This window comes from Electrophorus electricus, chromosome 11, assembly GCF_013358815.1.
Source record: "Electrophorus electricus isolate fEleEle1 chromosome 11, fEleEle1.pri, whole genome shotgun sequence".
In the NCBI taxonomy this organism is placed as follows: domain Eukaryota; kingdom Metazoa; phylum Chordata; class Actinopteri; order Gymnotiformes; family Gymnotidae; genus Electrophorus; species Electrophorus electricus.
Genome location: NC_049545.1, coordinates 8,131,088 through 8,155,725, shown reverse-complemented (window position 1 = coordinate 8,155,725; position 24,638 = coordinate 8,131,088). Strand labels below are relative to the sequence as shown.

Sequence of the window (24,638 nt, the reverse complement as noted above, 5' to 3'; positions counted from 1 at the left end):
TGTGCCTGTTAGACTTTTCTATAGTATCTCTTACCCATGTAATGCATCACCTCCAGGCTAATCCCTTGATAGAGTGGAAGTGTCAGGGTTTTATCTCTCAATAATGTAGCCCAGTAGCTCCTGTACTTTACCATGTGCTTAAGTATGATCAATCACACTAGGTAGAAGTAGTGGTGGTGTAGCAGCAACATCAATGTAGCATTGTGTAGCATAGCATGGTGTAGTATACCATGGTGTAGCATAGCATAACAGTGTAGCTATTAGCATCTCCAGGGCATCTGTACAATACACTTATAGAATGTCTATTCTCAGTGTACCCTGCTTCAGTGGATAGTGGTGTTCCAAGCAATTTATATGTAACACCCGCAAGAGGTATCACCTAACCACCAGTGGAAGAGAGTTGGTTCATGTCGAGGTTAGCTTTGCTAGCTATCATCTCTTCATGTCAAAGACCAAAGACTAACCTAAGATAAGGAGTAGGGGTTTTAAACATCCATTGAGTAGAGTTGTTGTTGTTTTTTTCCCCTCTTAAGGGGGGCCTACCTCTGCTCTCCCAAAAGAAATTGAATAGAGTAATAAAAGCAAGATATTTTAGCCTCTTGATTACATTTTTATAAGACAAGATGAGAGGAGAAAGGTCACATATCTGCCAGGTCTACAGAGTAAGAAGCTTAAGCCCCTGGAGAGAGGAGCCCCACCAGCTGCCAGGAAGGTGGTAGAGTGTGCAGAGCAAGCAGTGTGTTGGGCTGTTTCACTTATAGCATGCTGAAGTCAAACAAGGACTCAAAGTCACATGCAGCTAGTGAACATTTACAGGTCACAGGGAACTATGTAGTAGTGAAGCAGGGTCTTTGTGGATAGTGGACTATGGTGTAGCTAATGGACATTTACTTCATGTGACTGTGTAGTGGTGAGACAATGCTAATTAATGTTAAGAGGTTATGTCTTTTCTAAACATGGTCTTTCCTGGAATGCAGACACTCATGGTTTTTTGGAATTCCCAAGATTGCAATTGCCATCTCCCACTGCTTATGATGTGAGAGATTAAGCTCAGGCAACTACATAAACGAACACACACACACATCGGGTGAAATAAGTATTGAACGTCCCCAATTTTCTAAGTAAATATATTTCTAAAGGTGCTATTGACATGAAATTCTCACCAGATGTCGGTAACAACCCATCCAATCCACACGCAAAGAAATCAAACAGTGTGTGTGTGTGTGTGTGTGTATGTATATATATATATATATATATATATATATATATATATATATATATATATATATATATATATATATATATGTGTGTATATATATGTATATATATATATATATATATATATGTATATATATATATATATATATATATATATATATATATATATATATATATATATATATATATATATAATTACACACGTATACTATGTGCGTTTTGCTTTGCTTTGCTTTCCAGTCTTAAGAGACTATAGAGATATATAGTGATATAGAGACTCTTGAGACTGGAAAAGCATTTTCTGCATGGTCTGAAGGTGATGAATGGATTGAAATGAGTGAATGGGGCTTTTATCTGTTTAAATCTAAAATCTTTCCCTTTGCTCTGTCAGCAGATAAACAAGTCTGAATGCATTGTGATGAGTAATCTGATTCATAATTTCCCCCACGGGCCAGTCAAGTTGCGACGTGAATTAAGATCAAAAACAGTTGAGCACTGGGTGACACTTTCACACACTCTGCTTCAGTCTAAATCTGAATTCCTCCTCACTGGCTCCACATGGGGCCATCTGCATGCTCTTCAGTTGATTCCACCCCAGCAAAAGGGCAATGATCACTGCCATTCTGACACAGCGCAGAGGTTCTTTCCACCAGGCTGTGGCAGGGCCCTGCTTTGAAGTGAGGTTAGCCGCAGCTGCACCCAGCTCTCATGTCCAAGATCACTAAAGCCAAGCATGAAGGGAGAATGGAGTGACCCATCAGTGGGCCTGGAGATACAAGAGGCATTCGAACAGCTTGCTGACTGACCTGATCCAGCTGTGAAGGTGTCTGTCCTCCTAGCATGCATGTGGCAGATAAGAGAGAGGCACAGGCATAGATGTTCATGAGAGAAAGTGAGAAGAGAGGAAACGGTGAGGGCCATCAATGCTGAGCTGATGCCTAAGTTTGTATTTTACACTGTACAGCACTGCCCTCTACTGGCCACAGCCACAATAGGCAGGCATTATAAGCAAAGCCAAGGTAGAGTATCAAACTTTTACTGTATACGATATAGAGAAATAATATGTTAGACTTAATCTTATCAAAATATTTGTTTTCATTAGATTTGTCTGTGCCAGATGTTATGGAAAGCATATAAGCATTCTCTCAGAAGAGATTAGGATTTACTATTTGTAACAGAGGCATTGACTATAATGCAATTCTGTCTAGTGAGACTTGATTTATTTGAGAGTTAAGAAAAGAGAGCAGGATCTGATAATACCCCAGTGAATTGAACTGTGGAGAAACACAAGAGGTGTCTCTCTTTTTCTCTCTCTCTCTCTCTCTCTCTCTCTCTCTCTCTCTCTCTCTCTCTCTCTCGTTCTCTCTCTCTCCCCCTTCTCTCCCGTGCCCCTTTATTTTACAAAAAGCAAGAAGCCCCACAGGCCCATACTGTAAACCTTTGCAGGAGATTGGCTGTCGTTCAGAAACAGCCTGAGTTAGGCAGAGCCAGGATGGCAGAGACACGAAGGAAGGATCAGAGAAGAGAAACTAAAGAGGAAGACAAAGAAGCAGGCAGCCAAGGACAGCAGAGGAGAAGTCTTACATGGGAGAAAGAGATGGAGAATAGAAGAGCAACAGATGAACAAGGGGACACGAGAGCCTGAAACAACATCATAAAACCTGTGGACTAGACCCTTATAACACTCTTGAATTAACTTTTTTTTTACTGTGGCGAATAAGTTGGAATTGATAATGCTGTAACAAGCTGTCTCCATGGCCCAGATACTAAGGAGAAACTCTAGAATCAGACTGAGTTCATCTTGGCCACATTTACAGCTCACTTGTCCAAAAGTCACTTCACTGCACAGGCATGAGAGCACTTAGCCTGGAGTATTTATATGGCACAGAGGGAGTGAGTAAGCAGCCCTTGAACTGCAGACAAGTTACAGAAGGAGAGACCTGCCAGAGAGGCTCTATTGTTTCAGAATTCAGACGGAAGTACAATGTTTGTGAAAAGAGAACAATCACACCAGACTTGAGTAATGAGAATGAATGCATGTGAGGAGTTTCACAGCAACATTTCTGGAATTGAATTAATGGCTACAAAGGTTTATGCTCTCCTTTGACTCTGACAGAACTAACTACAGAGAAAAATGTAAAAACTTACATTTTGTAATATAGCTCCACTTTGGAGTGATCACCTCAGCAGACTCAAGGCTGGACATTCATAGCTTAATGCCTGTTGCCATGGCAACAAATCATAGTTGAGTCAACATCAGAGGTGATAACTCACAGTGCAGCAGGGTTGGGGGCTCAAGCTACTGTTTCCCCAGGGAGGTTGGGAAAACCATTACCTGATCACCACACAATCTCAGCACATGGACCTCTCACCTTCAGTAGTCATGGATTACATAGAACAGGAGCCATGTGGCAGTGAGCACAGACAGAGTGGTGTGTCAGCCCTCTGGCAGGGAGACAGTCACACAGAGGAGGTTGCAGTACTGAAGAGCTCATAAAGTGGCCTTTAAAGGGAGGGGACCTGATCAGGACATGCCAAATGTTGCATAAATGAGCCTTATGCCTTAAGATAAGAGAATAATGCAGTGTTCTTGATAGGTTGTGTGGCCCTGAGACGAGAATGTCACAAATCACTTTATTCTGTCTGATCTAAAGCTTTTCCAAAATGGCATAAGTATTTTTAGTCTTAAATCTTACAAATCAGGTTCAAGCCTGATTTTTTTTTTTTTTAAGTGAAGTTTGTCATTTTGTTCACCTTCAACAAAACGTAACTTGTGTAATATACTTCAAAGAAAATGCCATAATATTCCAAACTGGGTATCTTACATTCACACATTTGCAGGCATATCATTTTGTCTGCACAATATACAAAAAATCTACTTATTTGTTTACACAATACTCCCTCTTGCTATATGAATGTGGAAAGTGAACATATCACTTAGTGCAATCTTCCAGTAACACGCACATGCACACACACACACACACACACACACACACACACACACACACACACACACACACACACACACACACACACACACACACACACACATATATATATCTTCTGCTATAATTAATTATCAAAGGGTGGATGTGTTGCAGGAATTCTAGTAGACCTCCATGATTTCACTGAGGAGTGTGACCTGATGAAACATAGATTATCAGAGATACCCCATGCAGAAATTAACAGATCATAGAGAAGAGAAAGTCTTAACTAATTGTCTGTACTGCATTTTTTCAAGAGTGAGCTAACCAGGCTGTCTGAAGCATGTCTTTGTATAGTAATAGAGTAAAGGCCCTTGTTTAACCCCGAGCTCCAGCAAGAAGCTATTTGCAAATGTGTATGCATGTTTGCACTTGTGTGGGTCTAATAAGGGTGAAAAGCCATTTTCACTGTTTGCTTTGGCATGGTGTCCAGGCTAGATGGAAGGCTTCACTGGATGTGCTTCTCAGTTGGACATGAAATTCATGAGTCAGTTGAGCCAGTCTATCATTATTCTACCAGCCTAGGTTATTCCTCCACACCCTCCTGAGCCATCCACACATCCGCACACCCTCTCTGGTACACAAGTGCAGAAAGCACACACACAAAAACACCATGCACCATGTACCCTCCTTAGCATATGTGAAAAAACAGTTAAAGCAGTTTTGCTTATTCAGAAACAATGACTAGAGTCAAAAAGTGCATAGCATTATGCCTTATAAAGGTTTTGATAATGATGAGCTTCCACTGTGACCCAGGACACCCGCCACTGCTCACTGTAACCCCGAGGCTGCAAACACTGAGAGACTGTCATACTGCATGCTATAAAGCAACTTTCTGCCAAGGAGCATCATATGTCAGCAAGGTGCAGAGTGTGAGCAATAGCAAGCAACAGAAGTGCACTTAAGTGATAGTGCCCCGTCTCACTATAGCTTATTTTTAGCACAGCCAGGTCAACATCTGACAAGGCTTTGGTGTGCTTTGCACTGTCAGGTTTTGGCAGGGCTACATTAGATTATGCATTTACAGCATTTAGCTGACACTTTTATCCAAAGCAACTTAAAATCATGACTGAATACAAGTTAAGCAATTGAGTGTTAAGGGCCTTGCTCAGGGGCCCAACAGTGGCAACATAATAGTGGTAAGGCTTGAACTTGCAGCCTCCAGAGTACCGTTATACCATTGTATTAGTGCCATTAGTACTAATACAAGTGACTGCACCAACCTTCATTGTTTCCTGAGGCATCTGCTTCTGTGCTTTTTACAGGCAATGGTGGCTCAGTGGTTAGGGTACTTGACTTCTAATTGGAAAGTTGCTGGTTCAAGCCCCACTACTGCTAAGACATGGCATTTGGGCCCTTGAGCAATGCTGTTATAATTGTCAGTTGCTTTGGATAAAAGCATCATGTAAATGCAAAAATCACATTTACTTGCTTATGTTTTTTGCCTTTGCCAATCCTAGCCCTCTCATTAGCTAAAATAGGGCCCCCATATTCTCTAAGCACAATCAAGACCAGGTTAGAAATAAACTCATTAAAACCATAAGCATTCTTTCATTTGTGAGGCCTCCATTCCTATCTATTGGTTTGCTGGTCTGGAGTTAAGTGCCCACACTTAAAAGATGTTTTCTTCAGAATGAACAACTAAGCCATGAAAATGGGGAAAGCTTTCAGAGCACCAGTAAAAGTTTATGCAACAAGTAGAGAGAGCTGGGAGAGCTAGGAAATGCAGACATTTTTTCTTTCATTCACTTTATTGGATGCCATTAATCACAGGGTTACATATGAGCCTACAAAGCCAAGTTAAACATGGAAACCAGAGTAAGATTTACTGCAGCACTATTATATAGACATGGAACATGGGGAAAATATCTGATTGAAACATGATTTTAAAAAGCCTCCTTGGAGGACCTCTGTGTATCAAGGGAGAAAAGAGAATGTTGACAGCATGCTTGTGAACTATTGTATTCTATCACTGCATATCTACTTTGCTGCTTGTGCTTCCCAAAAAGCAAGACTGGTGATGACTTAAACAGAGTAACATGAGCTTCTGGATGGTGTCTGTATGGATCTGGTGCAGAAGGCTGAACACATAAACTGTTCCAATAGCACAACTTCCCTCTCAGTATAACAGAACACCAGTGTTGCTTCAGCAAGAGAGCAACTCGTGTACACTGCTCTAATGAGACTGCTGACAGTAGAGACTAGTATTCCAGTAGGGCCTAAAGCTCATTTAGCAGACAGAGCACAAAAGGCCTACAGCCCTTAAAACTGAATGGCTAGATTAGGAGCATCAAGCACTGTAATTTCTCTAAATCATGTCATCACCAGGAAGAAAAAAAACTGTGAGCTTCAGGACACATCTGCTTGCAAAGTCATTAGGCTACATGTTAAAGGAAGGAAATGCTGCTAATGTCCAAGCCTGATGAGCAAGGATACCATTGCAAATCACCCCCAAACCCCCCACCACACCACTGCCTTTGACTTTTTCAAGTTAAAGATTTTTAATAACACTAATGATAATTCTGAGTCTTTTAGAGTATGATAATAAAACATATTTAAAAAATAAACTTCAATAATTTCTTTCAGTGAATTCCCTTGGGACATAACTGCTTAACCATGCCATAGACACGTAATGTCCGTACCATAGTCTGTTCAGCTGGGACACACAACCCACACTTTACTGTATGTGCAGCTTACTGTACAAGGAGCAGACATAGAGAGGAGAAGAAAAATAATTTCTATGTTGTCAGTTATCCCTGTGCAATTAAATCCTTACAAAATGAAATTGTCAAAAGAAATCATGGATGTGGAATTAAGAGGGTAACATTCTTAGTTCTCACAGGTCATCAAGCTTGATTGCGTTACCAAACAAACTGTACAGCATCCTGCCGTAGTATTCAGAGCCAGTTACTCATACCCCCACGGGCTTCACAAGCAATTCCTGAATGTCCCAGCAGACACAGATCTCTCCCAAACCCACTAATGCAATTATACTCTGGCTAGAGGAAGAGGGTGTTGGGATTGGGTCAGAAGTGTCCATGGCAACATGAAGAGTACAGATAGCTAGAGACATGGCCCTCAAAGACTCCTCTTAAATATTTCTGCTTTTCTCCAACTGCACAATCATTGTATTATGTTTTTTATTTAAAAGTGTGTACTTTACACACTTGGGAAAACTAATTTGAGATGAAGAACTCCATGCATTTCCTTCTATTATAACTTTCGTATTGCTGCATAGTCTGGTTTTGCAGTCAGTCTACTCCTGGATGATTGGGAATGTCTAACATGCCTCCAAATATATTTTTTTTCTCTGGCAGAATTGCCATATTGTAAGTTTGTGTATTACATGTGTATGTGTGGGTGCCAAATCTGTCTGCTCATCATTTAGGTATTGCTGCAGAAAGCTTTGACTGTGACACTGGGCAGCTCAGAGCTGTGTTCCCCAAGCAATGAGTTTGATCTTTACTCAGGAACAGCAATCCTCTACATCGCCTCTTACAACTTTATGGGGTCACGGCAACCATTTAATAAAAACGCTTCATTAGTTCTTCAGTAGCCATAAGGTGAATCATTTAGATTTTGTTTTAGACTCATTTAAAAATGGTTAATCAGAAAATCAATAGATTAACAAACATTAACAAAAAAAAACAAAAAATTTTTTTTGCATAATGACTTGGACTCATTAACACGATAAATCATGCAAGTTAAACAAACCACTGCAATTTTATGTGGAAATCTGTAGATCTGCAAATGAATATAGAACTGTAATGACTTGTTTAACTTTTTATATATAAAATTGTAATGACAAATGCTAGATTGCAGTTGTGTGTGTGTGTGTCTATATATATATATATATATATATATATATATATATATATATATATATATATATATATATATATATATATATATATATATATATATATATATATATATATATATTTTCTTAAGGCCACACGACTTAGTATAAGAAAAGTCTAAAACTGAGAATAGTTTTTTGGAAAGCGCTCCAGTTCCATCTAGTGGCCATTAGCGTTACGGATTTACCGACCACGAAGTCCCTGAAAGTATGTATGAAATTACAGACCTTAGTATTATCTTAACTACATTTGCGTACCACACTAATATATTTGCTCACTACTTTCAAGTCCGGGATAAGACTCCTTGATATTTCGTCTTTTACGATGGTCACTATGTCAGATTACGTGAACATAGTGGCAGAAATTCTTGCCGTGTCTTGGTCAGTAGAGTGGCAACACTACATGTCTGACGCCGACAAATTATCGTTCACGTCCTTGTACGAGCTCAGGTTGTAGGGGAGGATGGTTAAGAAATTGTCAGTCTTGGCTAGGAACACTTCGAAGAATTTGACAAACTGTTCAAGAAAATAAAAATAATTCAGACATGTTAGACCTTTCGTCAGGGGGTCGTGGGGCGTCCCAGTTGACTGTGGCACACATGACCAGCTCCTCGTTCCCGCCGCTGGAGTTTATCGGCTACGACACATTTGTGTCAAAATCGGACTGAATTCGTATAGTCTGATCCCAGCATTTAACTGACTACATTATTTTAAGTGTACTTCCATTACATAACACTTTCATTCTGGTTCACTTCCACTGTATTACAGGCATAAGGGTCAAGTATAATACCTGTATATTTGTACGTTCTGCCCCTTATCTTAAATGATAGATTATTCCTGTCTTTTAAAACTAATATTTCAAAGAAAGTGTTAAAATAGAAAATGTCAACCATTGCAACACCGTATTTACTGAAACATAAAGAGGCCACTAGATGGCAGGACATGCCTATGTAGAATAGATTAAAATAAATACAACCTTAAATCATAACGAATGCATGCACTTTCCTGACTTACAGATGCATAGCTATTACGTTAAATACGTAATAGTCTTAAGTCTAAAGTCTTTCCATATAACAATGTCAACAAGTACGCAGTTCTCATTTTATAAATCTAATTACAAAATTCCCACAATAGCATTGCATATTTAATATACACAGAAAGACATTTGCAGACAATAGATTTACAACAACGTCACATTCAGTAACTAACATTGATAAGGCAATTGCAATTTACAGTGGCTCTGAGAATATTGACTTCATTTGGAACTGGATTATGTGTGTGCATAATAATTCAGCAAAGTCAGAATATTAAAATAAAAAAAAAGAGTTCATCAGTCAAGTTCATTGTTCCTCCATACAGCTTTGTTTAATTAAACAACCTGATAAAATGTACTTTATATTGATGGGTGTCCCAAATTACTACAGCAAAACCTAGTCTTCAAACATATCAACACATGGACAGGTGATTTACAAGCTTCATTGCATTAAAGGGTATCATGCTGAATGCTTGCCACCAATTATGTTATTGAGAGCTGTAAATTCGAACAGCCATCACAGCTAAATGCAACAGCCTTAGATCTGCAGTGAATTTTCAGCACAAATCAAGCACATTGTGAAATGTATCCATACTGTTTCAGCAACTTTTGATAAGTTTTTCTATTGCTTTTCCTGATTAATATGCCACTGGCAGAAGTCTATTTGAGTTTTCAGTCATTAAACAAAGATTTACATGAAAATAAGAATCTAGAAAACCTCAGCATAGGAATACCAAAACCTGAACCCTAGGAATAGATATGCATTTATTAAAGGCACTTAGCCATGACTTAAATTTCTGAACACATCAAGGACTTCTGAATTTTAGATCATTTTTGCAAGCATTTTACAATTGACATAGCCAAATCAAAATAAGAATGTAGAAACCTAAATGAGAAAAACCCAAGCATAGAGAGCAGTGTGTATCATCCATTCACCTCTAACTGACAGGCAGTGACAAGAAAATCTAAGTGCAAGAGCAAACGAGGGAGGAGCAGTTCCTTTACTTTTGAGAAAAAGAAAAACACAGAATACCTCTTTCCGAGGCCACTCCAGCTAAACCATATTAGACAGTTATGCCTCAGCATTTTAATATCTGTTCCACTGGCAAAATTGCTGCAACTGAAAATCGATCTGGCATTTGACAGCTAGTGCTGTGACTCAGCCCTGGGGCTAGAAAAGAGATGCCATTAAGCCCAGTTCCTCCTGGATAGTCTTTTGGAGGGCTGAATAGCAGCTTTTTCTCTGTCTATTTTCCTCTCTCTCTCTCTCTCTCTCTCTCTCTCTCTCTCTCTCTCTCTCTCTCTCTCTCTCTCTCTCTCTCTCCTCTTTCAGCATAATGAGTTGGGCATTCTCCTGGTGCATTTGGCTTTAGGAAGCTAGGAGGTCAGATCTGGGCAGATCTCAGAGAAGTACTGTTTGACCTCAGCGCAGCAGCAGGTCATTACTTGGCAGCACCTGTGCAGAGCAGCTGTCGTCAGATTTCTGCCACTGAACCAGGCATGGTGCCCTCCACCTGCAGTCCTCTCCCATGGCACAGTCACATGAGCGGGCCTCTGCCTCACTGCTGCACCGTCAATTTAGATGCACCTGCAAATGTATGCCAAGGACATCGGTACAAAGGAAAATATCCATATCCAACTGAGGACTGAGGGAGGAGTTTTGTAATACTCAGAAAAGGGATGTGCATATAGCCCTTATAAGAGTATACACCTACTTCTGTAGCTCTTTTATCAGCTTTTACACTTTGATGACCTTCAATCAGCCTACAGGGGTCTGCCAGTGGAAACTAGAACTACTAGGAGGAACAGCCTCCTAATCAAACACATACAGGAAACATCCTCTCTTCTGAATTTACACAGGATCACATGCCATGGTTAATGCAAATGTCATCACATGCAAATGATTGCTTGTGCTCATAACACCTCTTTCCAGCTGTACATTTGTTACACTGTTTATTGAGCAGATTCAACTACTCTGTAGATTTCATATAACCTGTACAACCCGGCAGGGATGGACCCGTCTTCCCATTTTAATATTGGTGTGATACATCAAGCCTATTATGTATTGTATGATAAATACTGTAGGCCTATGCCTTTTGAGTGTAAATATGCACTATTCAGGGAAATATATGGCACAACTGAAAAATGAGTACCTCAGCCAAGATGCACACTACATGCAAGTATAGTGTCAAATGCAAACTGGCAGCCCAGATTCACAGGCCTGCTCCTCTGACATTCTGATGAATTGGCTTCCTCTGGTTTCTTTGAGATCCTCTGGCATTCACACTGTGTTGAACTGGAAGTATTTGGATCCTCGACAATAGTGGCTGTCACATTTGCAGAAAGCATGTAATAGGCCATTTTTATTGTTGTTCAATGGGACGCTTTCTACATGAGAGAAAATGTGACAGTTTTATGAGCAATTGTAATTCATAACACAAGTTAATAGGTTCTGAATGCAGGAAAATAGATTTAGAGAAATGTCATTCATTCTGAGGTGATTATAATTCAGATTTTGTTCAAGACAAGAAATTGGGTTAATGTCATGTGCTACATCACATAAGCCATTTTATAATTAATAATCATTTGTGAGCAAATGTGCAATCTTATCTTGTTCTCATAAATATTGTTTCATTTCTAATTTATTTCTTACAAAGAATCAACAATAGTCTAGTAGTGTACAAAACATGAACAATAGTTGAACCATTTTGTATATAGTATGATTTTTATTTTAAGAAATTTAGGGTAAAAATGGTAATTTGCTTTCTAAATGCATGTGGTTGGTCTTGTAGTGAATTAATAACAAACATTATTAATGGAAGAAAGATATAATGAATGGTCTCTAAGACCACAGTAAAATCAATACGGTTAAATAAACTACTTCATGATGATTTTGATGATTTTCTGTACACTACAGATTTTAAATAGGACAATAGATGGCGGCAATTATATCTCTATAAGCTCATTATACCTGTAAACCACACGGTTTTGCTATCAAATGCGCATGGAGTATCATTAACATTCGTTTTTCTTATATATATATAAGATGACACCTGCGTGTGCGTGCCATGTAGGCAGCAGCGCTCGTTGAATCCCACTACACCCGTGGTGTCCCCTGACGTGAGTGTAACGCCCTCCTTATTTGACTTGCCCGCTCACTTTCGCTCAGCCGATGACATTGCTGCGAACGACTCAGGCTGTTACTCTGTTAAAGTGGATCAAATGGAATTTATGCTGTTGAGGTGAAAATTTCTGTGGCCCATTCACCATTTTCTTCCGCGTGCTCTCTAACAGCTACGCTATACTTGTAGCATCTTGAGCGCAAAGCAGGAGAATGAACGGTACCTTAGAATAGAGTTGCATCAGCAACGAACCGAAAGTTTGCCGGGTACACGTGCAATTTCACAAACTCCAGCGGATGACTACCTTTGGGGATTTGAGCCATCGCATTATAGCAGAGACAACATCGTAGCGGAAGGTGAGTAAAGACGTGCGCACGTTTCTCTCGAGAGTAGGACTTCTCTCACACTGCAGCAACTGGCTTTTGAAATAAATGCCTGGCTCATTCTCAATGGATTAACCGCTGATTATATCTCAACGATAAATACCACAGAACATGTTTCACAAAAATGTTCAGCAAGTATTAACAGCAACTACACTATCAACTGTTTTCGTCTGTGGTTAGTGCAGGAAATGACTAAACCAGAAGCGAGTTCATCAAGTTTACTTAAATGTAGCGTAAATGTAACGTAAATGTCAAATCTGAGCTTTATTTATAAAAAGGCAGCGCTTCGCGGCCATTGAGATGACTACTGTTGACAAAACAATGCTACCAGTGTAACATTGGTAATTCTATTGCGAAGTAAATGTTTTGAAGTGTTAATGTAAAGTGGTCTGGCAGTCACCATTAACAGTTAATAAAGAAAGGACTTTAGAAGACAACACAGAAAAGCTTGAGCATTGCACTATTAAAAGTGCTAAACCTCGTAATGTTTTTAAGAACTCCTAAAAATAAACGTTTAAAGAATTTTACATTCCACCTAATCAAAACATCAGTACAATTTCTCACCCAGCATCATAATGTATGTTCACATCACCAAATCTAACACATTATATGAGTAGTGGGAGCAGGAATTGTTGGGTGGGTGTGGGGGTGGGGGGGCAGTCGTCCCACACTATGCTGCATTTTAATAAATTATGAAAATCACAGTCTTAGTCATACATTTTTCTATCAGCAAGAAACTATGAATCAACTGCAGAAGTTTTTTTGCCAATCTTTACAGTGGATTAGAATAATTTATTCCACCAGCCAACTGTTGAAATATCTAACTGAGAAAAATAATGACTGCTACAGAGTTAATGATGTGATTGTAATTGTCATCATTGTTCTCATAAGTGGGGGACACACAGCCTAAGAACAACATACACAGATCATATAGCCAAGTATTTTTCCTCCATTATGTAATATCCATTTGCTTTGTACAAGAGAAAAGGTGTGTGATTTGGCCTTATGTCTTTGGTTGCATGGTTACCTTTGTCTGTCAGGTTGACCTTTGTTAGTTCACATTAAAAGTATTTATGCTTTCACCAAAGAATACAAGTTGATGTTTTCATCTACAGTCATGACTCACTGTGCTTCTCTTTTGGATTTGTTGTGTGTCTCATCTATAGTTCAGTTAAGGCTTGGCTATGTGTCTTATGCAGTACATCTGACTGGCAAGACTATTAGGTTTGGACAGGGGATTATATATTCATCTACATCCCTGGCTCCACTGAACACGGCTCTCTGTGCATGGCATCCTTCAGCCGTGAGGGATGCTCTTGGCTGGAAAGTTTATGGTACTTCGCGCTATGCATTACTGATTATGGATGCTGTGAGGGATGCTATATGCTGTCTCTTCTCCTGCACACAAGCACATGGTATCAAAAGATAATGCAGATTTTGTTACAGCCCATTTGCCAGATATAATCATTAGATTCTTTGGTTTTCCTTCATATGCAGACTTATAAAATGTTCCATACCTCTGATACTTGGTCTTTGTTTTTGGAGAAGTGTAAAGGGATTAGAATTGTGGTTCATTTGGAATTGCATCTGCCTCTCTGACCATAGTGTAGTTTCATCACTCCTTCAAGATTCCATGGCAACAGGCAGCAATAACCTAACTGAACATCCTTCGTAAATAGCATACTGTAACCTTTTGTGGAACTCATTAATTCCTTTTCTAACCTTGATAAGATCCTAGATACTGATGCAGATGGTGATTTATATCAGTGTAATGATATTTTGTCCCAAAAATGTTCAAATACACCAATTACACTGTTAACAGAACATATGTGATGATGCTTGAAGTTGTTAGAGTGCCTAACTGTATCAAGCACATTTGTAAATATTTCATATGGCATATATTTTCCCTATAACGTTTCAGTCATATAACTTTTGTTAATTTGTGTTTGAGAGTGTGTAGAATGATTAACTTTCCGATGCAGAAAATCATGTTTTATTGCATGATTATCACGTTTTATTGCATAATAACATATTGTGACAACAGTAATTTGAAAAGAGTGTGCTAACCTTTAGTTTAAAATAGCTATAGTTATGTTATAAAAAAGACATTATTCCTTCATAATAAAATACATAATATCCAACTAAGATCTATATTAAATGATGTTAATAATAAGGATAATATATATTAATAATACTGTTCAGTATAATGTTTCACTTTATTACAATATTCATACATTCAAACCAAAATCCTGCATAAATATTAGTATGCCAAATTCTATAAAGCTTTGAGTCAATTAAGGACAAGCAGACACGATTGAGTTTGACTGGTTTATTTTTTAGATGACTGTCTATTGATTACTCCAAGCTTTCAAAGAAGCCAAATTCTGTTTGTTTTGGGTGAAGGTGCAGGTGTGTGTGTGTGTGTGTGTGTGTGTGTGTGTGTGTGTGTGTGTGTGTGTGTGTGTGTGCATGCATGTATACAATTGTGTGCACTGTACATCAGAAGCTTATGACAGGAATAAGCTTAACTATGATCTTATGAGCTGTATCTGATAGATGGTTACCCTGTGGCAAAGTAACATTTTGTTTTTAATTCTGTTCCCTATTCTTCATTGGCATGTCAGAAGATGCCACATTCTGCTGTCCTCATCCTATATTTAGTTGTGGTCTAGCTATCACACATTCCAATACATATATGTCTAACACCATTTATGTCACATGTTTGACCTTATTAGACAGCTATTGAATTTCCCTTTCTGCCATGATTACTTGCTTTGTGTCAGTATCTGAACTGTATCAAAAAAACTGGAAACAACTGCTGCCTTCACTTCTACTATATGCAAAAATGTTTCATTGTCCACCTTATTCGCTGCCTTACTTATTCTCTACTGATTAAGTATAGACAACTGATTTTTTTTTACAGAACAGTAAAAAGACTGTAAGACTTGAGTTGCTTTTTGTTTATAGTTATAAACATCTCTCTCTTTCTCTCTCTGTCTTTCTTTTGCACTATATATCTCTTCTGTTCTTCAGCTTCAGTTAGTGCTTGGCTGTGTATCTTGTGCTATACATCTGACTGGCAAGACCATTGCACTTGGACAGGGGATTTTATATTCATCCCCAGCCCTGGCTCCACTGAGCATGGCTTCCTGTGCTAACCATGGCATCCTTCTACCATGAAGGATGCTCTTGGCTGGAAACGTTATGGTGCTTCACACTATGAATTACTTAATGATATGCTCTGCTGTGAAGAATGCCATATGTTCACTCTTTGCATGCACAGAAGCACAGGTTATCTCCATGGAAACTTCCCTCAAAGTCATATTCATCACTACCTGGAAACAATTCATTTGCTTGCAGAGCAGAAAATGTGCTCCTTTTTTTGTCCAGAAAGTTCTTATTGAAAGTTAATTTGATTCTTAGGGTGTTGCTCCTTCTGGTAAAGTGGAAGCTTTTGGAGGTGGGGGTGATGAGATTGTCAGATATATTATCTTTCCTTTATATTGTTAAAACTGGCACCTCATGGGCCAGTGCTGGTTCTGCCCTATGGGACTCCTCAGAATTATTTCTGAAAACAGGAAGAAAAAATGTTCTGGTGTCCTATAGTCACTGACACCCACCTATGCAACTGTGGTTTTGAAAGGAAGAAAAGCAAGAAATTAAATCACGAGAACCCAGTAATTGAAAGGTTAGGCAAACAATGTCATTTCATGGTATCCATGTTAAAATCAGAAATGTTAAGAAATTGCTCAGTGAAATTCTTCACTGAATCTCAGGCTACTTGTAGCCATGTTTGGCTGCATTTATGACATTTATGTGACATTTAAAGTTAAATAGTGTCTTGAAATAATAAATTGTATTTGATGAACATATTCACTAGAGGGGTCAATTTAAAGTATTATGCAGTCTTAATGAGCAGTATATTATAACAGATTAAAATATAAAAATGTTGAGGTCAAGTGGAGGGCATTTGGTTTGTGTGAAAACCAAAGTCTTTAACTGTCAAAATGCAAAAAATGTTTTCATTTTGTTCAAGGGTGTGTGTGTGTGTGTGTGTGTGTGTGTGTGTGTGTGTGTGTGTGTGTGTGTGTGCGTGTGTGTGTGTGTGTGCGTGCGTGCATGTGTGTGCGTCTGTGTGTGTGTGTGTGAGAGAGAGAGAGAGAGAGCGAGAGAGAGAGGGCGAGAGAGAGAGCGAGAGAGAGAGAGAGAGAGAGAGAGAACAAAGATAGAAAGAAAAAGCAAGAGAGAAATAAGAGAGCAGTGATTTATAGCTATAACAGACTATAACACTATGTCTTTACTAGTTATTGAGAAGTAGTAAAATCAATATTTGTATATTCTGCAAATTTATGTATTCTGCACCTACTGACTGGATACTTTCTGCATACTGGTTTTGTGTGAGAAAACCTTTGGTATTAATTAATTGAAACTTGCTATGTATAATACTTTGGCTGAAGTACAAATATTGTGCTAAAATTTAAAAACTAGCCTTAGGGAATAAACAGGAAAAGAAGAATGCACGAATCTAATATAGAAAAGATGCAGCTGTTCCAGGGTTAGCATGCAGAGATAGTCGTGTTGAAAGTGTGGTAAATTATCTGTCTTTCTAAGTCCTCGGAATTGTTGATATAAGTTGTATGCCACATTTAGCAAAAGCAAAAAAAAAAAAAAAAAAAAAAAAAAAAAGATGGTAGGAACTGTCTTTCCACTATGCCCAAAACTGAACACAAGTACAAGCAGTGAGTTAAGCCATAGTACATTACACTTCTGAGCTCCATGTCTCTGAGAAGACAAATGGCTGGAGAGGCACCTGGACCTCTACTGGTGAATGGGGTTGACACGTTGTTTTCTGTAAGCGTGAGTCATGTGATCAGCTCAGGTGCCTTTAGTTCCCTGTCATCCTCATCTTTCATCTTGGCTCAGAATTCATCAGGCTCAGCTGAGAGCCTTGCAAGGAATGCTGGCAGCACATGATGAAATCATAAGGTAAAGACACAAGAGCAGTGAGCAAAGTAAAACGCCCTGCATTACAATAACAGAGCTACTTTATAGGCACAAGCTTTACAGCAGCTCATGTTTTAGACTCATTTTTATCCAGACACTATAGTATGCTCTTTGAAGGGGCTGAATTTATGCTGTGTATAGGTCATGGGCATGAATAAGAATTTAATGTAAAATGGTCACTTAAAATAAATCAAAACAGATACACAGGGCCACAGAAATTGAAAACAAAAGTGAATGAGCATAGGTGTCTACATGATCACTTTTTTCTTAATTTCTTAATAGTTAGCAAACAGCAGACATATTGAGGTGAATCGTATTTTTCGGTACAGCTAAGTGAACAGCCCTCTTTAGTGTTCTGAGAAAGCCAGGCCCTTAGTGATTCAGTGCAACCAGTTTTATTAATCAGCCTTTACCAATTTACTTCATGCATGACTCAAATGCAGTTTTGGCCCATATTCTTAAGAGACAGGATATCCTTATAGGCCCTTCCACATGTCATGAAGGTGCAAATTATGACCCATTAGTCTGAAATGATAGCCATGGCTGCAGCACTCTCAAGGTCTTAATTAATGCAGCACTTTATCAGACAAGTAGTGAGAATATACAGATTGCATTAGCATAGTGACTGGATGGCATCACTGACAGGTTCAAATAAATAGACTGTGCAGGGAATCGTAAAGAAATGGCTGTGGCATTCCAGTGGAAACGGAAGTGATTTTTGTAGTGTTGGCTGATTCCAAGAAAAGGTAAAGCAACATAAATAAGACCCAGTGAAAATCAGCATGCCTCTTTAAAAACAGCCCCAGAGAGCTTTCAGTGTAAGTGCAACCCTTGGTATTACATTCTGATCATTGTTAAAATGTGTCCCATCTATCCTGAGTAACTCATTGCAGATGCTATGAACCAGAAATGAGCTTTGGATATGATTTGTGATCACTGTCCCACACCCCCTCACACCATGCATGACCAAAATGGGTATTTTTAACAATTCAGTACAAATAATTATCATAGCACAATGACATTTTAGAGCCTTGTACTATTGACTTTTCAAATTTGCATTACAAGGGGGAAATGTAAATGCTGTACATTTTTTGAGGGATATTTTTAATGCAATTATTAAACAAATGAACAGTTGATGAATCTGCTTTTTAGAGCCATTGTGTTTTTGTTAAGTACATGGATTTGTCATGCATTCCAGAGAGCAGTGGTATAGTTGAAATGTCTTCTATTCCTCAGAAACCATACACATTTACATCTCATAATGGCATACCTTTGTGGTAATGTTACTCTAGAGCAAAATTAAAGGCGTTTTTGTATTTTGCCTTCTCTTACTTTTTAGTAACTCACAGCCCTCTGAGTATACCTTAGACTTCATCGTAAAACAAGCGGTAGTTTTCATCTCTTAACAGTGTTCTGTTGGCAAAATAGTTAGTGTTTTATTCAATTTAAAAATGCAGCTGCTTCCTGTGGTTATCAAAGTATGGAATTTGTAACATTCTTAATTGTAGGTGCATTGTGTGGTAGTCAGGTAGCAGAATGATGCTAGCAAAATAGATCACATAAAAGGCTGGGCTGCAGCTATTCTGTTGTTGTCTTGGAGCAGATTATGACTGAACCATGTGCCAGGAGGGCATTTGAGGGCATATAGGGTCTCAGGCAGAATGACCTGCCCCTCATTCATGAAAAAGCTGACCCTGAGGCACCTGCTCTCTCTGGAAAGTTTCTCCTGAACTTAAGGCATTACATTGCCTCGAAGAACCATCAAAGCACTCAACACCTTCCCATGGCACTGTGCAGTATCCAGGTGTACTGAGAACACTCACCCCATCCAGAGTTGCTGCCCCAGTCACAGAACAACCCGTGGGCCGAATCCCAGAGGCAGCATTTACAGAGGCAGCCAGGTGAAAGACTGCGGAAGACATTCATAAAGCTGCTCTTTTCCACGGCATGGCAAGAGAAGAAAGGAGGGGTGAAAGGAGCATAGACGCGCAGATCTCATTCGCCTTCTAGCAGATGTATTTTTAATGCCTCCCTCACCCAGGCAGCCCGGCCAAATAAGTGCTCATCAACTTTTTAGGGCTGTGACGTTTTGATGGAATACAGTACTTGAAGGCTGTGCAAGCGGAGGGATCCTCAGAAGCTCTGGATTGCCAAGGCCAATGCTGCTTGCACACATGCTTTTTGTACTCAACTATCGCAATCAGTTTCACTGCAGAAGTGGATACACATGGCAGATATGCTGACATATTTTTTTCTCAGAAGCCCACTCCAATAGTGTTATTATAATTTGGGTCCTTAATAAAGGAGCATGGAACCTTGTAATTGCTGATGATCAGATTACATGGTACTGTTAAATGGGATAGATATTATAATAGCTCTCAGTAGTGATCTTAACCAACTGGCTTTAACCTAAGCTCCAACTCATATTTCATGCACTCATTATACTGTACAATAATACCTTGCTCAGTTCAGCATTTTATATTTAGGCCTGCTTCTGCTGTTTGGGCCAAATTGACAGATGATGGTCTTATCATATCCAGTGAAAGTTTGTAGCAGCAGGTGTTTCATGGACTCTGCAAGAGAAGGTTTCAGCTTTCAGTCAAGGGTCACTGCTGAGCTCAAGTGAAAAAGTAAAATAGAACTCTACTATGAACAGACCTCGGACTTGGGTACAATGAGAAGGGGCAGAAATGCTGCCATAATCCCAGAGGATTGAACCTTTTTACATTTAAGCACTGTATTGTCGGGTGAGGGGTTGGAGGTAGTGTAAAGAGCCCATCTGCAGAGCAAGCAGATGAATCAGAGCCATCTTACTCTCGTGTGTTTCTCTGTGAATGCTGACCCCTCTGAAGAGAGAATTCTCTGGGAAAACCTCATCTGTAATTAAAACTGCCAGCACCATGATGGTCAGGCTGCTCTCTTTATCCTTCACCTGCATCTACCTCAGACTTCCCTGCTCCTCTCTATCCCACACAGAGCCCTGATACTGTACAATACTGTTCTTTATTACACAGAAATTCTTTATTTTACAGCCTGACAGAGAGTGGAGAGCACTCCATGAGCAGGTCTAAGAAATAGTCATGTGGAGGGAGGGGAGACAGCAAAGGAACACGAGGGAAGGAATATACTCATGTTTTCGACATTCATTGCACATAGTGTGGGGACAGCCTGACTAGATTTGTGTCAGCCAGAAGAGCATTACAGTGAGCTGTCTTAGACGTGGTCTCTGTACAGTCACACTGAGTAGACAGGAGCACATGCAGACAGATGGCAGAGGGAGGGATGATGTCACATCACAGATGAAGATAAGGCCCACACATGAGCAACCTGTACTAGCATTGCAGTGCTACAATATGATCACACACTGAACAACTGCTTAATCTAAAACACACACATTTGTAGCTATAATAATCTTAATCTAAAATGTTGCCATAGTGAGACCAGTAAACATATTCCTTCATTGATTACTAGAGTGATATCAGTAGACCTGGAAAGAAGAAGAGGGAGAAAGAGAGAAAGAGAATGTACAAGAATATCCTACTGTTCAACTTAGTCCTTTTTTTCTGCTCTGTACTACATACACTCCACTCTACCCTACTCTATTATGCCAGCCTCTTTATTACTTGGAAATATATCCATTGGGGTTCAGATCTCACTCTTCATAGTGATGTCCATTTGATATCCAGAAGTATCTGTCCCTTTGACCCTTCGAAAGCCTACATTAAATTAACTGCTGACAGTACACCAACAGCTGTAGCAAAAGAGCATACCTTTGTCCATCTTGTCCTTATTAAACCCTTCAGGTTCAGAAGAGAGTGGAATGTAGCACATTTAAGGTACAAGTATATACTCTAAAGTACCACCCAGAAAGGAAGAAAACACTGGTCAGGTTTCAGTATTGGCTGAACATGTAATAGCAAGTTTATGCATAATCATTTAGCACTTCAAAAGCTTTCATCTTTGAACCATGATGGAAGTGCACTGCCCATTTAGATGCATGCAAATCAGCTAAGCATATATTAATCATACAAATCTTACTACAACATGGACATTTGGAGTTGCCAAACTTTCAAATAACTTAAAGTCTTAAGGTTCAGGATGGCTCTGGCAAAAACTTTGAAAGTACATGCAAAAGTTTAATAATAATAAATTGATGTTTTTTCAAAAGCAGACTTTACCACATGTGCATTTTTCCACACATGTGCCCAAGGCTGGATACTCTTTCATCACATCTATGGGGAAAAGACATGCTGTGAAAATTCATCTTAAAAAATAGATTTGAGCCTACTGAATACTGATGCAAGCAGTCAGTGTCACTCTATATAAAGCACATCAGCCAAGTGAACTAAAGTTGACCTTTTTCTGTTCTCTCAGTTCTGAGCCCCATGTGGTGATTCCTTGAGCAAAAATATAAGCAGTTTTCTTTCCATCTGATTGCATGAATCAGTCTTCTTGTCATCAGAATTATTGAAAGAGGTTATGCAATAAGGATGATAAATTAAATTACATTTAAAAAATGGGCGATGTTAAAAAGAAACCAGCCTATTATTAAAGTAGGGGATAAAAACAAAACCTTTTAATACTTTTAATGATGATGATGCAATACTGACTGTCCCAACTACATGATGATCTAATATTCTTCTCATCTCATTTCCATCAACCTCTAATGACTGCCTCTTCAACAGTAAACTCAAATATTGGTTTGGATATGGTGGTGCAGGTGGCAGAGTGCCACTGCCTAATTAATCTTACGTGGAAGTGTTTGCCTTGCCAGAGCTACCACATCAGCAAGCTGACAACAATGTTCCCCATTAGTTCCACATAAGGTCAATTAAATAATGGCTGTTCATCCCACAACCTACTGTTCTTGTGTGTCATGTTGAGGACATTCAGAAACAGACAGTAACTTCATGTTCTTGCTGAACATGAACAGGGTTTGATTCCTCTAACCTAACCATTGCTAATCATCTCTGGACCTGTCTGCCTGGTCCCCATGTAGCAAGCATTACTCATGCTTGTTTCTCCCATGGCCAGCAGATTATAGGACCATTACAGGTGAAATAGGCTAGTAGCTGGTAGTGTCAGACTTTTATCAGACTTTCCACCCTGTGGTTCAACACATAGTTTCCTCCAAGTTCAACATTGGTGAATTAGTGAGACATCAGCATAATTCTCAATCCTCAAGTGTACATAAGACCTTTAAGTCTCTGAACACTTTCCATTTTTATTAATTAAAGTGAATGTGTTTGATGAATGGAAATGAAGTAAGATTTTTTTTACCCTTACGCATATCCCTGAAAATAATTTATTTTGACTCCACACAGCACATACAGTAATTTAGACATTCCTGTATTTTTTCTGTATGTTTATGTCCAGAAGCCTTAATCTAGGCAGGAAAACAAAACTGCAGTTGGTACACTGAAATTTGAAGAGCATATTCAATTAGTGAATGGACAGAACTAAAGGAAGTGTAACTCTTCTCTTAAAATATATCACTATTATATAAATGAGTTAGAGCTGAAGAACTCCCTTTAAAACTGATGGTTGTTTTACCTTTGTCCTCATGAGGGACAAATCAGATAACATGCTGAACAATATTGACAAATATTTTATCAAAAGCCAATCTTAGCCTAGAATTACCAACTAGCCATACTATCTATCATACTATCATACTCACTTATATGACTATTAGGTAAAACTGAAAGTTTAAAACTGAAAGTGTTGCCTACATTCTACATTATGAGCTTTGACGATGCATGCTGGTGTGTTTGCTTTCAGATGAAGTCTGCAGGGGTTGGAGATGGTGGACCCTTCACTGAAAGCTACTGTAACATCTGCAATGCCCAGCTCATCTCTGAGTCACAGCGTGTTGCACACTATGAGGTGAGCTTTCACATACTGCACACACACATCAAACACACTCCATACTCTTACTCAATTTGTCCCCTTCTTCCAAACACACACACTTGTCACTATTCCAACTTGTACCGTTTTACTTTCATTTTTTTCATTGAGCCTTTAGCTCAGAAAGAGAAGTAAGGAAAATAGAATTTAATGAGGTCAAAGTTGTGATTTGTTTATGCTGTTGCATTTACTTATAGCTATACAAACATTTATATTTAGCATTTTAAAATGAGTGTTGCCAAGTTCTCGGTTTTACTCTGAAATTGTTTTTATTTTCTCTGAACATTAAAGCATCTCAATATATTCTGGGAAAGTATTGAGTCAATAAATGGCACATGACAGCATGGATTTAAGCATTAGTTTGAGGATGAGTGGCAACCCTGCTGAGTTTGCTTTTAATGAGATCAAAGAATTTAGAGAAAGTAAAATCACAGCATCTCTCTTATGTATTCATTAATGTCAGTTTACAACCTGATAGTACATAGTGATATCCACAACACATGCAAAAAACACATTTAGTCAGTGATGCACATTAACTTAAAAGCTGTGCTCATCAATTGATCATCAGTGGTCTCATAGTAATCAGTAGCTTGGACGACCTCTGATAATACATGGCAGAATTGCTAAATGCTCACCTCATGCATTTTTCACAGCCTGCTTTTAAAGCTGTAATGTAGTCCACCTCTCTCAAGACTCTCAACCTCAAAGTAATTTAATGAGTGACCATTAAAGAATCATACCCTGCATTATTTAACTCCCCCACTTAGCCCTCCCTGGACTACAAAGTATTCAATCAGTAGATTAACAGCAAAGCTAATGAGGACAAACCATTGTAAGAATCAGTGTAGCACACTGAGCATCTCAGGGTAGCAGTTTGGCTCTGCACAATTTATTTACAACGCAGTTCCTGTACCCAGTACTCTATATTTAGTGATGCCGTTTCTGGCTCTTCTGTCAGTTGCCTGTAATTCTTCATCTAGAGTAAACAATCTCAGATAGCATATTGTTCAAATGAGCATGGGTTACTGCAGACTGCACAGAGGCCAGTCTCATGCACACTGACCAGTGCATTGACCAGCAGCACTACCCAGAGTCAGCATTCACCAGGCTGCCTGTGCTGAACTTCCCCAG

The 24,638-nt window shown here is 39.0% G+C and overlaps 1 protein-coding gene across 4 annotated transcripts in view; it reads left to right on the top strand.

Annotated features, from left to right (window-relative positions):
• Positions 1–12,237: 12,237 nt before the first annotated feature.
• The window catches only part of zgc:171482 (zinc finger protein), a 50,575-nt gene continuing 38,174 nt past the window's right edge, over positions 12,238–24,638 (top strand). For all 4 annotated transcript variants that reach the window (XR_003411746.2, XR_003411743.2, XR_003411750.2 and 1 more), the window contains exons 1-2: positions 12,238–12,572; positions 23,382–23,486. Coding sequence is in view for 1 of the 4 variants with exons in the window: in XM_027026072.2 (XP_026881873.1) it covers positions 23,382–23,486 (105 nt within the window). In the remaining 3 variants the exon portion in view is untranslated. The remainder of the gene's footprint in view (positions 12,573–23,381; positions 23,487–24,638) is intronic.